This window comes from Pteropus medius, unplaced genomic scaffold, assembly GCF_902729225.1.
Source record: "Pteropus medius unplaced genomic scaffold, Ma_sr-lr_union100, whole genome shotgun sequence".
NCBI classification, from domain to species: domain Eukaryota; kingdom Metazoa; phylum Chordata; class Mammalia; order Chiroptera; family Pteropodidae; genus Pteropus; species Pteropus medius.
In genome coordinates this window covers 2,612,447-2,628,420 of record NW_024351546.1, presented here as the reverse complement: position 1 = coordinate 2,628,420, position 15,974 = coordinate 2,612,447, and the positions used below count along the sequence as shown (strand labels likewise).

General features: G+C 40.6%; 2 protein-coding genes across 4 annotated transcripts in view; one reads left to right on the top strand and one right to left on the bottom strand.

Annotated features, from left to right (window-relative positions):
- NAPB (NSF attachment protein beta) overlaps positions 1-3,594 on the top strand; it is a 38,364-nt gene extending 34,770 nt beyond the window's left edge. For both annotated transcript variants that reach the window (XM_039843626.1, XM_039843625.1), the window contains one exon: positions 598-3,594. In XM_039843626.1, the coding sequence (XP_039699560.1) occupies positions 598-708 (111 nt within the window). In that variant the 3' untranslated portion in view covers positions 709-3,594. The remainder of the gene's footprint in view (positions 1-597) is intronic.
- A 1,761-nt stretch (positions 3,595-5,355) lies between these two features.
- GZF1 (GDNF inducible zinc finger protein 1) lies at positions 5,356-15,665 on the bottom strand. 2 transcript variants are annotated; one of them, XM_039843623.1, is made up of 6 exons: positions 15,551-15,665; positions 12,016-13,391; positions 10,522-10,616; positions 8,813-8,980; positions 7,887-8,044; positions 5,356-7,513 (listed from the first exon to the last, which is right to left on the bottom strand). In XM_039843623.1, exons 2-6 carry the CDS (start codon positions 13,371-13,373, stop codon positions 7,163-7,165), a joined length of 2,130 nt encoding a protein of 709 aa, XP_039699557.1. In that variant the 5' UTR covers positions 13,374-13,391; positions 15,551-15,665; the 3' UTR covers positions 5,356-7,162. The 2 variants fall into 2 exon arrangements, with proteins under 2 accessions (XP_039699557.1, XP_039699558.1); XM_039843624.1 differs by lacking the exon at positions 15,551-15,665 and adding an exon at positions 15,164-15,320.
- Between the last annotated feature and the right edge of the window lie 309 nt (positions 15,666-15,974).

The following is a 15,974-nucleotide window of genomic DNA, read 5'->3' as shown; positions in this document are numbered from 1 at the left end:
ATCCTTTCCCATCTTATGCTTAGAATCAAGCAAATTTCTCAGTATCCTCTGTTAATATATTCATCATGGCTTTGAAGCAATAGTGGTATGGAATGTTTTCCTGTTTCACTTTTGCTACAAAACCCATTTTCATCCTAACGAAATGTCGTTCTTTGGTAATATGTTAGAATGAGTTAAAGGAATTCTGCTTCCACACACCCTGCCTCTGCAACTACTTTTTTCATGTTCAATGAATATTGGAATAGTATTAATTTTTCATGTTCCCTTCTAATTTTTATACAAGGCTTACTTTCCTTTGCCACATTAAATGTGGTCTTCTTCCAATTATAAAGTTATTAGGAGTTTTTGTCATCACATGAACATACAGAACAATATAAAAGGCATAGAGACTTGTCAGTAGCTCCATCAAAATAGGTACAGGATAATGAAAAATGAAACAATTTTTAATGAAGAAAGTTATGAACTGGAATGAATAGTTTTAAATTAAGAAAGTTGATGGATTGTCACTGTATATATTTAAACAACTTGGGGTACCATTGTTTTATGTTTCAATTGTCTTTACATGGACTAATTCCTCTTCCTCTTCCCTTAAACTAGGTGAAGGAATTTGACTCAATATCTCGCCTGGATCAGTGGCTTACTACCATGTTGCTGCGTATCAAAAAGTCCATCCAAGGGGATGGAGAGGGAGACGGAGACCTAAAATGAAACATTTATAAGTCTTTGTGGCATGCAGCTAATTCCTCTTTAGTTTTGTCTTAAGGCCAAGTGATCTTTATGGGATGCCTATTTAATGGCTTAATTTTGTTGCACATGAGCAAAATGATGTGTGTGTTGTTTAGGCTTGCTGTGTTTGTGTCACTGTTAAGCAGGTGGATGAGAAGCTCCTGTGCATATTTTGGATGTGACGGGCAATTTTCATGCTTGTCAGAGTCCCCAGAGTTTTTTGAAAACTACTTCAGAGTTTTATTCCATTTATTTGATATTTGCAGAGCCCATGTTTAATTTTGCCACATATTTTTATGTTCTTTTTCTTAGATTTGAATGCCCATCCTAATTGTTCTAATCAGTGTTTTGCATATTCTCTGGAAATATGTATCTGAAAGTATTCTCTAAATATATGTGTTTAGTTTAGGGTGGTATCATTAGGAATGAGTTTATGACTTATTGAAAAATTTTTGTTATCTTGTGATTCTTTTGATGGTTCTGGTGACCAGTTTTTTTTTTTTGCTTTGATATTGTCCTATGCTAACAGGCATGTGAAAACTTCATTGTGAAAAAAGGGAGCTTCCTGGCAGTGCTTGCTTATGTATATAGATGAACGTAAAAGTGGGTTTGACTGCTTTGTACTTACTTACACATGTAAGATCTATAAGAAACAGATTTTTTTTTCTTGGACATAGTTTTCACTTTTAGTTGGGGTGAAAATTCCTTTCTTTATATTCACAGTTTTAACTGGTACATCCCTTTTTTTTACTTTCATGTTTATGCACCTTCCCACATTGAGATGGTACCCTCTATGCTCCAATCATGTAAATCCTCATCAGGGCTGAAAGATCTAAATTATTTATTGAACATAATAGGTCAGGTAGGGTAAATATGGTAGAGGTTTTTACTGTATGCCTCCGACTAGCAAAGAGTTCCAACTAGCTTCCGAGAGAGGGGCCTTTCCTCTTAGCTGATGGAATTGTTTTAGCTTGTGTGTTTGAATTCTATTCTTTTATTTTGGTTTACATAACATGTGCTCTATTGATTTATGAACTTGACCTTTATCCATTATATTATATGCTGACATTGTACTTTAGACATGGTCTTATTTCTTGAATCTCCTGTATGCATATTTTTAGGCTTAAATGATTTCTGTTTGATTTGCATTTGTTGCCAGACATAGCTTGTGTTTCATTCTAAATTGTGCTGCTGTCATTAATGACAAGTGATGAATTTTCCCATGTTATGTATGATAGTAACTTAAATTGAAAAGGTGTTTTCATTTTTGGATGCCCTTCACCTGGGTTCGGTGACTTTGGTTGGGCAGAAGTAGAGTGTGCATGCCCAGACCAAGGGCTCAGCAAGGAGGAAGGTTTGGGGATGGTGACTAGGTCAGTCTGAGAAAGTAGCAAGAAAGGAAGCTGAAAAAGGCCAGCTGAGGCCTCATTGTGCTTTCTCAGGTGGCTGTGAGGATTCCCTGGCTGTAGTTTGGCGTAATGTGTGGAAAGTGGACTGATGGAGAGGAAGGTTAGTGGTGTCACAGTGTTGGTTGAGGGTAGAAGGAATGGACCAGAAGACATGGACACTCTAGTGTTGGGCCTTGGAATCTGATGAGGATTTCTTTCTTCTTTGAAAGGTCAGAGGTTCTTAAAAGAAAGCTGGCTATCACTTACAGTACAATTTGGGATGGAGCCCATTTGATACTTTTATTTCCTGTTGGAGTCTCTTATGCAAATATTACAGAAAGAAAAGTGGGTTTTTGTTGCTTTACCTAATCTATTCCACAACCAGCCAAATGCACTTTCATGAAAAGTTTTTCCCAAATGCACTTTTGTGAAAGTGAGGCATAGGAAGTGATTTTGTAGCCAGTGTCCTCTAGCCATAAGTCTGTCCCTTCTGGAGAGCATTTAAATACTAGCCAGTCTGCATGCTTCTTTCATCACTAGGCTAGAAAGTTTGTTTCTTCTGGTTAAAAGAATCTGTTGGTCTGACCACTTAAAAACCAAATGATTTCTTTTAAGGCAATTCCGTTTAGCTTTTCTCATTATCCCCTAAGAAACCCATCTGAAAAAGAGTTATGATTTTTAAAAATAGTATTGACAATATTTTATGTCCATCAGAGACTTACTTGTTTATATTGAAATAACACTGTGTTAAGAATGTTATTATTTCACACAAAAGAGTAAAAATAACTGTAATGGCTAGAACAGATCTACTAGAATATAAAAAGAAAATGAGAGGGAAAATGTTCCATTAGCAGGATCCAAACTTACTTCCTTGAAATGTCCCATCAGCAAACATAGGGTAGAACCATGACTCGGAAGGCTAAGCTAGGTTCTCAGGATTTATAGAATGTTATTTATGAACAAAATTTAATGACTGTTTATGTTAATTATTGTATTTTAACAAATCTGAGGTTAGTTCATAGTCAAAGTCAGTTAAAATTTCTTACAGGAAAGCTTTGCTTTTTGTGGCAACATTTTTATAGCTTGTGTGAGTTCCTTTTTTATTTGAAAATGGTATTTTTGCAGTCATGATCATGTGTGATGGTGTCACTGTAACCAAAGTGTGTGCATTTATTGTTTCCTCTGATACTGTGTATTTAGAATATCCAAATGCAAACCTTTATGGCTTTGGAGGGTTTGGCACAACAGCATGTTACCCACCACCTATGGTGCGTGCACAGGTTCCTGCCTGTGAAGTTCTGAGTCAGTCACTATGGTGTTCTCCTTTCTAACGCTCTCAGGCAGAGGATTGTATTATGAAAACTAACCATGTGATGATAAATCTACCTTAGCAGAAAAGAGTATGTTTTATGTGAGCCTGTTCAGTAAATAAAGTGGAAATTATGAGTAATATTTTGATGGGTCTTCCCAGCTAAATTTACACAGATCAAGAGTAGCTTCCTTTTCTTGAAGTTGTTCCTATTAAGGCAATGGGCATTAATATTCTCTAGGCTCTTTGAACATCCATCCAAGCATGAGTTTGACTGTTAAAATCACTATTACTTGGTGGAAATTCAGGGCACTATAATGGTTTTGCAAGCTGAGGGTTTATGAAAGAACCCTGGTTGTACTCTGTTGATGCAGTCCACTAAGTTTGCACCATGATTCTGCAAGCCTCACATTTTCATCACTTCGTTCTGCCTTGTTAAGGAATGTTGCTTGCATCCTTTAGGCTACAGTCACTTGCAAAGTTGAGGAAGGATTGGTTCCGAGAAGACTGTTAGGTATTTGGTGGGTGGGGTAGGGTGAGAAACCCTGAAGCCACTCAACTCTCTTGGCAGTGTGAGCATTTAACTTTGCAGATGTCTGTACAGGGTTGGCATGTGCCCCTGGTGAGGGTCAAGCCCAATGCCCACTGAGGCTACAAGTTCTATGGAGGAAGAAGGTGTCATGTATGGTAGTGCAGGCTGGCTCATCCTGTCAGAGAACAGTGTTCAGGTCTGTGAGCACATTCACAACTTAAAGATAACTCGAAGCAAAATTTTGAAAAATGAACGGTAGAACAGACCATCCCAACCTAGGAATTCTGGAAAGTTCTTGATCATTCAAGGTTAATTACCTCAGAATGATCATTTCCTAACAGAAAGAAGCCACTATGGTGTCTTAAAAACTTGGTTTTGCCAGCCTTGGTTCAGAGTCCCTGTACAGATTGGCAAAGGTAAGTGGGTGGTTTCTGGGGCTTGGCCTGAGTGACGTGCTAGGTGGCCCTCTGACCCGTATTTGTAGCCTTAGTCACATCTGCCCTCATTCTAGGTACATATGAACAAATGGCCCTTCACATGAGTATTCTCACCCCCATTGAAATAATACTCACTCCAGATTTCACACTGTCAAGTTTAAAGGGACAAGTACTCATTTGGTCTCAAAAAATCCCTGTGTGACACTGACAAGGTATAAAATTTAATAGGTTAGAATTAAGTTATAACTCATACTCAAATTTGTTGGTTTGGATTATCATCTATAGCAAAACCCCATTTCTGTTAAAATCACTTTTATTAGTCTTTCCACACATGGCCTATTTTTTTTTTTTCTTCAAACTATGAAACAAAGGTTTTAGTAAAACCAAAGACAGCGCTCCTTGGTGTTCAGGTTGAGACTATTTCCCACAAAATGATTGGAAGGCACTAAATTACCTCCTCAATCACCTTTGTTGATGCTCTAGAAGAAGCAGTGCCAGCAACAAAAGGTACTTCTAATCATGGATTTAGGACTGTCATAGTGAGAGGGTAGCCTTGATTTCACTCTGGGAGTACTGGGATTGAGATAGGGGGAGATATCCCACAAAACCCTTCTATAGGGTTTTCAAATTTCTGTTCTCAGGGACAGCCTTACTTCTCAGGAAGCAGAGAAATAGATATATTAGAGAAGTCTGTGTGATGCAAATTTTAACATGACATTGAAGAAACCAGTCCACTTACTCCACAGCACCAGCTACACAGGTTACTTCTACATAAGCAGAGGTCCCTTACGTATCACCAGGCCTTTCACACTTCTGAAGAATACATGTGCATTCCATACAGTTATATCAAAATAGAATAATCCTAGCACTGTAGACCTTGATTTTAAACTTCATTATCCATGAAATTAAGGAAATTATACTTGTTTCAATGTAAATTTTAATAGATATAAACTTAGACTTGTAAAACTTTTACAAAGCAAACATTTATTAACAGATTAAACGATTTTTTGTAGAATTTCTAAAGAAACAAATTCAAGACAAAAATTCTTCCAGTAACAAAATAATCTATTTAAATTCCTTCTCATTAAGATGACTTTACTCCATGACACAGTAAATCAGCTGTCAAGTTCATTCTCTAACCAAGAATAAAATGGTGTGTGACAGTCACTATTTTTTTTTTGTCCTGTAAACACAACTAGGATATGTTTTAACTGAATTTGAAGTAGTTCAATATTGCTGTCTTCAAGAGCAGGTGTGAAACATGTTATCAGCACCTAAAACATCTTATAGTGGCTTTAGTATGTAACATGTTAAAAACTAAAATAAGCACTTACAAAGAAAGTCTTTCCCTCTTTAGTTTCTGATATAATGTAGCTACGTCTTCATCTTGGAACTTACGGATAAAGTACCTTTTTCTTAGAAAATGAAAGTGTTCACAGTAAGTTCAATAAATTAAGATGTAGGAAAAACTGGTGAACAAAATAATTCTTCAAGGTTCTTTTTAAATTAATATGTTAAGGGTTACATGTGAGTCAAAGCATTCCATAAGCACACAACATACAAAAGCCACTGAAACCAAGAATCAGGCTTAGCAAATACAGCAGAATTATCTTTTCATTCATTGCAAATTCATTCTGAGTACTATTTCCAGCATGAGACAGCCAAAGGTGCATTTAAGACAAAAGTTACTGGTTCTTCACAATCTACTTTTAAGGCATAATCAACAATGAGTGTGCCAAGGTTTTTGGTCCCTTCCATATTCTCAAATGCTCCCAAGAAAACAAATATGCAGCAATTACCTGTTTCTAGCTCTTGATGTAAAAATGAGAAAGTTTGGGTTTCTAAGTTACAGAAATTAAGTTAGAAAAACCAGGCAAAAATACTAATACTGTGCTCTAAGATATGTCACGATCACCTCATTGCTACTTGTGAATGACTACACAATGTTTGAAGTGTTCTTAAGCCTCTTGCTTAATTTTTCACACTTTTGCAAAAAAATACTGTACTGTTTGCTGCTAAAATCTTTGGTAGGACAGCTTTTACCTTATCAGATTTTTAGGAATGAAAACTAAACAGTCACATTTCATTTAGAAAGCTATTTTATGACAAATTTCATAGCTGCATATGTGCTTGTGAGTAGATGTTATACTAAGCTATTATGCAAGTGTTTGTCAATGTTTTTTTAGTTGGGGGGTGGGGCAGTGGAGGGTGATGCAGTAATTCATTTCTTCAGTCCCATTCAAGGGTCCCTGGAGCAAATCTGATTTGCTTCAATTGACAGGGAAGAAACAGCTGAAAATACACGGCCCCAGTTTTATTTCAGCTCAGCAGAAAAATACCTTAAAGGTACCAGAGAAATAAACCCACATGGAAGTATAAGGCAAGCTAAAAGACCTGGGAGACCATTGACAGCAATTTCACAAGCTGGATCAATGCTGTATACTCTACTATCAAAGTAAACAGTTGTCCAAACTTCATAAACATCAAGATAATCAAGCATTAGAATGATTAATGCATAAGGCAGCCTACACCAGAATTAAGTGAGGTTATGTTAATTGCCTTGTTTTGTTGATAAAGTGTAGCTAAGGTCATGCAGATCAGGAGTTTTAAGGGAAAGCTTTAAAAATGCTTTTGATAAAAACGTGCAAGTTATCAGAAATTTAGAAAAATCTGCAGAAGCCATTCTTGCCCACCTCTTTGCTTGCATTATCTTGCATACAGCTAACAAAAGACACAGGATGGGACCTGCTTGGCAAATGACTTGAAGCTCTTATTCCATGCTGGCCAAAGAATGAAGTTGTGTGGGCATCGAGTCTGTCTGTGGAGTCAGCTCGCTAAGCTCACTGATGGTGGTAGCCAGCAAAGCATCCTGGGACACTATAGAATTATCCGACTTGCAGGCTGTGTCTGCGGAACTGTTCTCATGAACAGTAGGTACGCTGCCTTGGACTGTGGCCAGGTTGTGAAAATGGCCATTTTCTGCAAAAGACAGCAATTTTTCTGAAAGTTTAGATGGTGCATATTCTTCATCAGGCTGTTCAGTCTTGTGTCCTTCATCATTCTTGGGTGAGCCATCTACAATAACAAGGAAAGACTTCCATGGAGTATTCTTATCATGTATCTACAAATCAAACACAAAACAAAAGTAACTGAATGTGTCTTTGAACAAATATCTGTAAATTTTCCAATTTTTGCTACTTATTAATAAGTACATCTTTTAAAACAATAGTCTCTCTTCAACTTAAGTTTCTACTGTAGCAACTCCTTTCACTAATTGTCAAGCATCTATTACCACTGTTGCTATGAATGTTTATCAGAGATTGGTTCTTCACTTCCTTCACACTGAATGTGCTCACTGCATAGAAAACCCAAAGAAATACCTGTTATTTGTCTTCTATAACCACCTTATGGAATGACAGGCATTTCTGACTGTCTAGGGTTATGCATACGTAGGGACCAGCAATTTGTCATTCTTAAGCCATACTGTTGCTTACTGAGGTATGCCGCCGGAGAGTGGACTTGTCAGTAAATGTCCGTCCACACGCATTACACATGAACGGCTTCTCTCCCGTGTGGATCCGATGGTGGCGCTGGAGAGCGTTCAGCTGGGTGAACTGCTTGCCACACTGGTCACAACAATAGGGGCGTTCTCCTGAGACAAGAGAAGAAAACTGGTTGATCTCTTTAGCCTGCTGTATTTAATTCTGAATACAGTCTGGAATGATGCTATTTGTAAACCACTGGAAAGTGTCAGCATTCCACCATAAGGAGGTTTTTGCTGGGAATGAGTCAAGGGTCAACTGATAGGTACAAATCTACTACCTCTATACAGGTTTTCCTGATCTAAGTGTTCCCATGAAACCCTTTATAAGCCAAAATGGCATGAAGTGAAGAGTGTCCCCACTACTTTCTGAAAGTTCATGTTATGCTTTTTTCAGGTAGTGAAGACAGGTACTCATGTAGGTAACTCGTAAAAGTGAACTGGCTTAACAAGAATTTTTGGAAAGCAGGAATACATTAATACCAAGAGCTTATGGCTTACACCAGAAAAAAAGGCCAAAATCTATACCTGCAGCTGGCATTATATCTATAGAAATTTCACCTATTTTCCACAGTAATGGAATATAAAATTCCAAGTACAACTGAATTTGCATCAATGTGTATATATATTAATATGTATAGATAATCCCTAATGCTAATCTGAAAATGATAAAATGTTCACACATCCATACCTATTTAGAAAGTTTCTCAGAGCCAGAAACTAGAAACTCAAAATTTTTTTTAATGCTATTAAGACATACAAAGTTTGGCTAACGGTTTTTCTTAAAGCTAAAATCCAAATTTTCTAATAAGTCAAAAACCTTTGGGATTTTTTTCTTGCCACACTGAACTCTTTTCTCTGGTAACATGCCAGCCATACCTGTATGGACTTTAATATGCTGGTAAAGTGAATTCCGCTGGGCAAAAGTCCTAAAACAAACTTCACATTTAAAGGGTTTGGATCCAGTATGGATTCTATTGTGATGTTTTAAATACTCCTTAGAAGCAAAACTCTTGCCACATGTTTCACACATAAAAGGTCTTTCACCTACATAAAAAGATGAAACAAAAAGTTAGAAATGATACAGGCACTAGAACACACAAAGAGTGGGTCCACACTCTAAAACTCATCCATACGAACTCAAAAGCAACTTGGCGAGTAGCATATTACATTTTCTAGTTAAAACTATCATAAAACATCTATTCATGTAAGATGCTTGCTACTTGCTGAAAGTTGGTGTTAAATATGCTTGGAAATCCCAAGAAAGGTTCCGCTAGACTAGAATAAAGAGATCATTCAGCCAGTTCACATTTTGGAAATTCCTGTCATTCCAAACAAAGTAATTGTACAACTTGTTTGGAGAAATTGTTATTTTTTTCTTTCTAAGAAGCACTCTGTGGATCTTTAGCAGGAAAAAAGTCCCTTTTGAAAGGAGTTTACATTGGCTATATGTGCATAACTATTCTAAAGTGGCAGCTCCCGCAATATGGATTGGATTACAGGACAAGAAAAAAATGTTTAAATAACACCATCACATTGTGTAGTTTGAACCTTTTAATTTCACAAATCAAGACTCATCTGATTATTAGCTGTACCTCTGATTTCACAAATACCAAAATTAAAATACTAGCTTTAACAAAATCTGAATAGATTAATATTTCATCAAATGACTGATTCTAACTTACTCCTTTAGTATGACCTGATTTCACTTAAACCCCCTAGCATCCATTAGACACCAATTCTGTTCATTTTACAGTCTAGTAATTCACATCATTAAATGTGAACTTGAGGATCATATGACTGTACTTAGAAGCAAAAATTTAAAAGTACAAGCAAATAAGAAGGAACTGGCTTAGCATAACTACAGTATACAAATTCTGTATACCTGTGATAAATAACAGGGTTTTCTGTCACTGTTGTATCAGAATAAAGCTAACTTAAATTTTCTTTCTCATATAATATCACAACAATTTTGGAAAATAGAAATGAGATAATTCTACCACCTTAATACATCATATGACAATTTATTTTCTAGTCTTCTGTGCAGGTGTTCAGTATAGTTGGGATTATCTGTAAGTTTAATTGTGCATTTTCAAGTCAACATCCAAGAACAGGTGTTTCTCATAACGTTCAAGAGCCCTCATCCCAAATGGCCAGGGAGTAAGCCAAGAGAGGGTGTTTACCGAATGACTATTGTTAGACAATCAGGTTTTCTTGTGGGTTGTTAGAAATAGCAAGAAGAAGGAAAATAGCACATAGCTTTTCCCATATTCTGAATAATTTCTTTAGGACAGATTCCTGAAAATGGAATTTGGGGATAAAACAATAGGAACTGTTTCATACCTTTTCATACATAAGGCCCACATGCCGGTTCCTACTCTCTAGCGTGTAAGAGGTTATCACCCCAAGCACATCGGTACTAGAAGCAGTGGGAAGATTTTATTCATTTCTGCTCACCTTCTACATGGGAAAGGTAAATCATGGCTTAACCTGCACCACTTTGGTAGATATCAACTTCTAAACTAATAAATTGCAGTTTCCTTTCATAGCTAGGAAAGACATTGAATCACAACAGCAGGAGTATTTACCTGTGTGACACCTTTTATGATAAATCAGCATGTGGTTCTGAGTGAATCTTGCACCACATTCATCACAGACAAAAGGTTTTTCCCCTGTATGAATTCTGAAAGTACAACATTCAGATGATAACTTAGGATGTATTTCAAACCTCGCTTTGCAATACAATTTCCACTCTAGGCTACAAAGATAATTTATTCCATGAGACTTAATGAGAATGACTGGAGGTGAAGAGATCCATAATCTCCATCCTCAAATCTGTGTCTGCACAAGGTCAACAGACTAATACATTTCCCCATTAAGACTCAATGTCCACCCACACTTGCCACAGGGTTTATGCTGTATGGCCTGTGTAGCCAGAGACCACACTTACATATTTTTTAAAACACTAAACAGCACTGTGTAATATCTGTAAAGTTTCCTTATTCAGACTAATCAACCACAAACACCTTAGGAACTATTATTGATTAAGAGCCACATGAAAAATTTTACTATCATTTCCTAATATGTATGACATAACCAGTCTAGAAAGAACTGCTCTCAAAATGCTGAAGAAACCTGGTTTCTGAAAATGCATAAAAGGCATAAGCATTTTAATTTCACAACTAGTATGAAGTAGATACCAACAGTGATTTACTGAGCACTTTCTAAGCCAAGTTTTCAAACTTGTTATATAGGGTAAAAAGATGAATATCATGCTACCACCCCAAAGACTGGTCCAAGTTTGAGTGCAGATGTAGAATATGGTAGAAAACTGCTTGTCTGGATTTGAAGTATAAATACTGAGCACCGTAAGGAAACATTTAAAAACAATGTCACTCATCTACAGAAAACACTGTCCATGCTAATGCTAGAGTACAGACTAACCAATGGCACAATTTCCAAGCCCAGAAAATGAAAAGATGACCAGAGAAGTGTCCTAAAGCCCTAAATGACATCTCACTGAGGTCTTTAATGAGACTGTGGGACTTAGATGGTAACAGGCCCAAGTTCTAAACAAAGTCAGGAAAGGAAAAATAAAGGTAATAAGCTTCAGTTGTGGCAGGAAGTTTATGCCCAAAAGCTGCTCTGGAAGTAGGAGAGAGACCTGACCTGCAGTACACCTCAGATGAGACCTGCGGGGCCTGGCATGTTCAGCAGCCCTCTGCCGCCCTGGTTCTGTATCCAGGCTTCCGTGCTGCAACTGTGGACAGCAGGAGCTGGGAGGTCCTCATTGGACTGAGGCCTGTAGGAACACTAAAGGATTTGTGTAGTGTAGAATAAGACCATCTCATAGCATCTCTACCCAGAAAGAATTCAAGATGTCTCAAAATAGCTCCCCAACTTTTAGAACAAGTTATGAAGTGAAATATCTAGAGAGGTAGCTACACTAGTCCAAATCCTAGAACTACCTAGAATTTCTGATATGCATTTCAAGAAAATTAATAAGCTACATCCTTGAAAAAATATTTTCAGAGGGTCTCTGCTGTTTCCCACACCAGTAAGCTGGAGACAAGTGCACATACCTCATGTGGGTCTTCAGTGCCGAAGGCTGTGAGAACTTGGCTTCACACTCGGTACAGCCGTAGGGCTTATGGCCTGTGTGTGTCCGCTCGTGGAGCCGCAGGGCTGTCTTGGAGCTCAGGCCCTTGCCGCACTGCTGGCACTGGTGCCGCTCACCACCCCCTTCATGGACCTGTACCACATGCCGCTTGACATCCTTCTTCCTCTTGAATTTCTTCCCACAAAGCTCACATGGGAAGTGGCGCTCGCTGCTGTGCACGTGGCGCTGGTGGCTCTTCAAGTTGCAACGGTTGGCGAAGGTCTGTCCACAGGTGTCACAGCGGTGAACCACCTCAGTGGCCACTCCGTGGTGGTGCCTGATGTGCTTTAGGAAGCTCTTCTCGTACAGAAAGGCCTTTTCACAGGTAGTGCACTTAAAGTTGCTCTTCCTCTTCTCCCCTTCCTCGTCCTCTTCATCCTCGTCCTCTCCCAGCCCTGACTTCTGCAGCACCTCCTCCACCAACACCTCAGCACTGCAATCCTCATTTTTTGTCACTGGCTCCATCTCTGTTCCCACAGTGTCCCGGCTGGGATCCTGGAGACACCTGTAGTCTCCCGCATCATCCTCAGCACTTTTCTGCTGCTCTCGGAGTCTTCTTGTGTATTTCTTTTTAGGAATTTCCACAAATACCTTTCTGCCAGCCAGCCTTCCACTAGCTCTTCTGATTTTAGGGTAGGGAGCCTTAACTACATCTTTCTTTTTATCTGATTTCTCCTTGGACTTCCTTGGGGGCATACTTGGCAATGTGCCATTGTTGATTCTCTGTACTGGGGGCTCTGAGGAGCCCCTAAGGCCTTTAGTGAGAGGACTATCCACAGCTGTACTTGCCCTAGCATCATGAGCAACACCTACTGGAGAATCATTGCTCCCTTCTGCCTCCTGAGACTCAGAGAAATTTTGCAACTCCAAAAGTACTGACTCTAACATCTGTTTCTTTAATTGAAAACAAGTTTCCGATAAGTCCAAACATTTTAGCTTTTCAGCCATTTCCAGCATTCGCTGTACCCGATCTTCTTCCACCTGTACCTTTGCAGTATAGACAAACTCAAGAAATGAAGCAAAGTCAACAACTTGCACTTCATTTAAGTAGACATTAGTCCTAGTACCATCCATAGTCTTCTCATTAAGGAACATTTCCTTAAAAAACTTGCTGGTGGCTGCCAGCACTGCCTTATGGGCCATAAATTCTTCACGAACACCCTGGTATTCCACACTGACAGTCACATCACACAAGTGACCCAGAAGGCGTAGTTGATGCATTTCATGCAAAAGGTTAACTGGTGAGGATTTAGATTCCAGCAGAACTGCACCACTTTCCATGTTTCTTCTTTCCAAAAGCTTTGAAAACAAAAGAATTATTTTGTGCATGAGCAACTAATGAAGTGAAAGACTTAAAAAGTATGAGGATTATTGATTAACAACCTAAACCTAACTTTTCTCACGTAAAGATTCAAATCACACCTCACTTATTAGCCGTTTTCTGAAGTCCTGATGTACCTTAATTAGAAAATATTTGCATGAAAAATAGCATTACTAAGATTTTCCCCAAGGATAAACATAAATGATTAAAATTATGATTAATGAAATACATTAAAGCAGTAATTTATTTATCTAGGTCATTTTCTAATTCGCTTATAGATACAGAGCCAAAACTATAATAATTTATGGCCGTTAATGTCTAGTTTTTGATCCAGAAACAAAACAATTAAAACACATGGCTACCACTATCTGGAAGCAAACCTTAGAGAATCATGTCTGCCTTTGAAAACCAAATAATAAATGACTACTTACCATAGAAAAAACTTCATGGAAAAGTAGCTCAAAATACATGGCCATTTCCAACACCCCTAAATACCTCATAATTTGAATTACTGTTAATCTACTGAAGTAATGCAAGTTCAACGCTTTTAAAACCTGTGTTACCCTGAGCAAGTAACTTCTATGAACCTTAGTTTGCTCCTTTGTAGAAGGCTGGAAGGCGGTTGTGAGGCTTCAGTGACTACAAATATGACAAAGGCTTACAGCCATACCTGAGACTTGTTAGCTAGTTGTTATCAGCTTCTCATTAACTGGGTGCTGTTATTAACTCATTTCACAGATGAGAAAGGAACAAACAAGGTAACTGTAAGTGGTTGAGTTAGGACTTGAACCTGGGCACGATGGGCTCTGGACTGACTCACAATCGAAAATGCTCAGCACCTCTTATTTCAGCCTTGCCAAAGGCAAAGAGTTGCCTTTGCTCCCTAGATCTGCCCATAGCTGTGGCCACTGCAGATTTCACCCTCACCCCACCTTGAGGTCTCCTCTCCTTGTTTTCCATGGTACCCCGTACCAACTTGGGTCATTTCTTCTGCTTTGCTGGTTCTCCTCTCACCTCAGACTCCCTGAATATGTACTTTCTCCTAAGATTCGACTCGGAGCTTCTACTCTTGAATCTCCTTCCTCTTCCTAAATCTCCACCCATCCATCCAAAGTGCCCACCTTCCTTACAACATCCTTTAGCCAGATCTTAGATGTCACCTCAGACTCAACTGTCTAGAGAACTTTCTTCATCTTCCTTGAAAACTAGTCTCACCTCTCCCCACTTCTCCAGTCCCCATCCATGATACCCAAGGCTAGAACTGGCTCGCTACAACCACCACCCCCCAACGTGAGAAACGACTGCCCTTTGAGAATTAACTGTAAAAATGACATCTACAAGGCCTGAGCAGTGTCACCCGAAGGAGACTCCACAGTAAACTGAAAATACTGACCAAACCTAAGTCAAGGCTATGGGGGTGTGGAGGAGCACCGGAACACTAGTCCATGGACTGTCACTGATTCCAGCCCCAGCCTTGGGAGAAATGGCTGAAGATGGCTCTCTTAGCCTGATTCCATACTCGCAAGCGGCCCTGCACTTCCCCAAACTTCTGCTGACCTGGCCGTTGGGCAGGCGTTAGTGACTTTGGAGTCAATAATGTGGTTTCTGAACACGATTTCCCATTTTTCCGAGCACGGTAGGGAAAGGAGTGATCACGGCAACTGGAATATTCCGGCCTGGGTGACAGTGGCATCCCCACTGTAAATGGCTAGCACCTTGGCAGGACCTCGGTCTCTGATCATCGCCCTACCTTCAGCCTCTCTCCGCGGTCTCTCCACAGTGGAGAGGCTGCGGCGCTTCTGCCGAGTCTGAGCCTAAGTATGCATCGCGCCCGACGGCAACAGCCCCCGCCCCTGAACCCCCAATGCGAGCTCACCGCCCGGGGCAACAGCCCTCGGCCCTTCTAGCCCGCACAATCACCAAGGACACACGGCCCCCGCTGCAGGCGGAGCCGGGTACTCGCCTTGCCGCGAGGATCCACGGCGCCCACGTTATCGGGCCTGGCTCTCCGGCCTGGCCGCGCCCGACCCCCGGCTCCTGCACCTCTGAGGCCAGTCGCTCCTCTGGGACCGGCCCGCGCGAACGGCCGGGAGGCAGCGCCTGGGGAAAGGGGCCGGGCCGTGAGCCGAACACTCACCTCCCAGCCGCAGCCGCAGCCGCCGCCGCTGCCGCCGAGCGTCCACTGGACCAGGCCCGTGGGGTTGGCCGGCCCGCTGGGCGAGGCGCGGCACCGGCGCGGGCACTGCCGATTGGCCGCCGGCGGCCCCGCCCTGCCCCCATCCGGCCCCGCCCCCTCGCTGGGGTGCGGAAGGAACTACGCGCGCACGTCCGGCTGGGGAGACCGTTCGGCCAGAGTTACGTGATCTCACGTAAACTGGGTCCACGCGTCTGGTCGGCCGTGCAAGATTGCGTCACTGGCCGCGAGCCAAAGTCTGCGCATGCGCAGGAGGCTGCGACGGCAGCACTGCGACTATCCGTGGCGCGGCGCAGGTGGGGCCTCAGGTCACGTGAGCGGAGGCGCTCGTGAACACGTTCTCGTCTATCGCAGCTTCTCTCCTTCG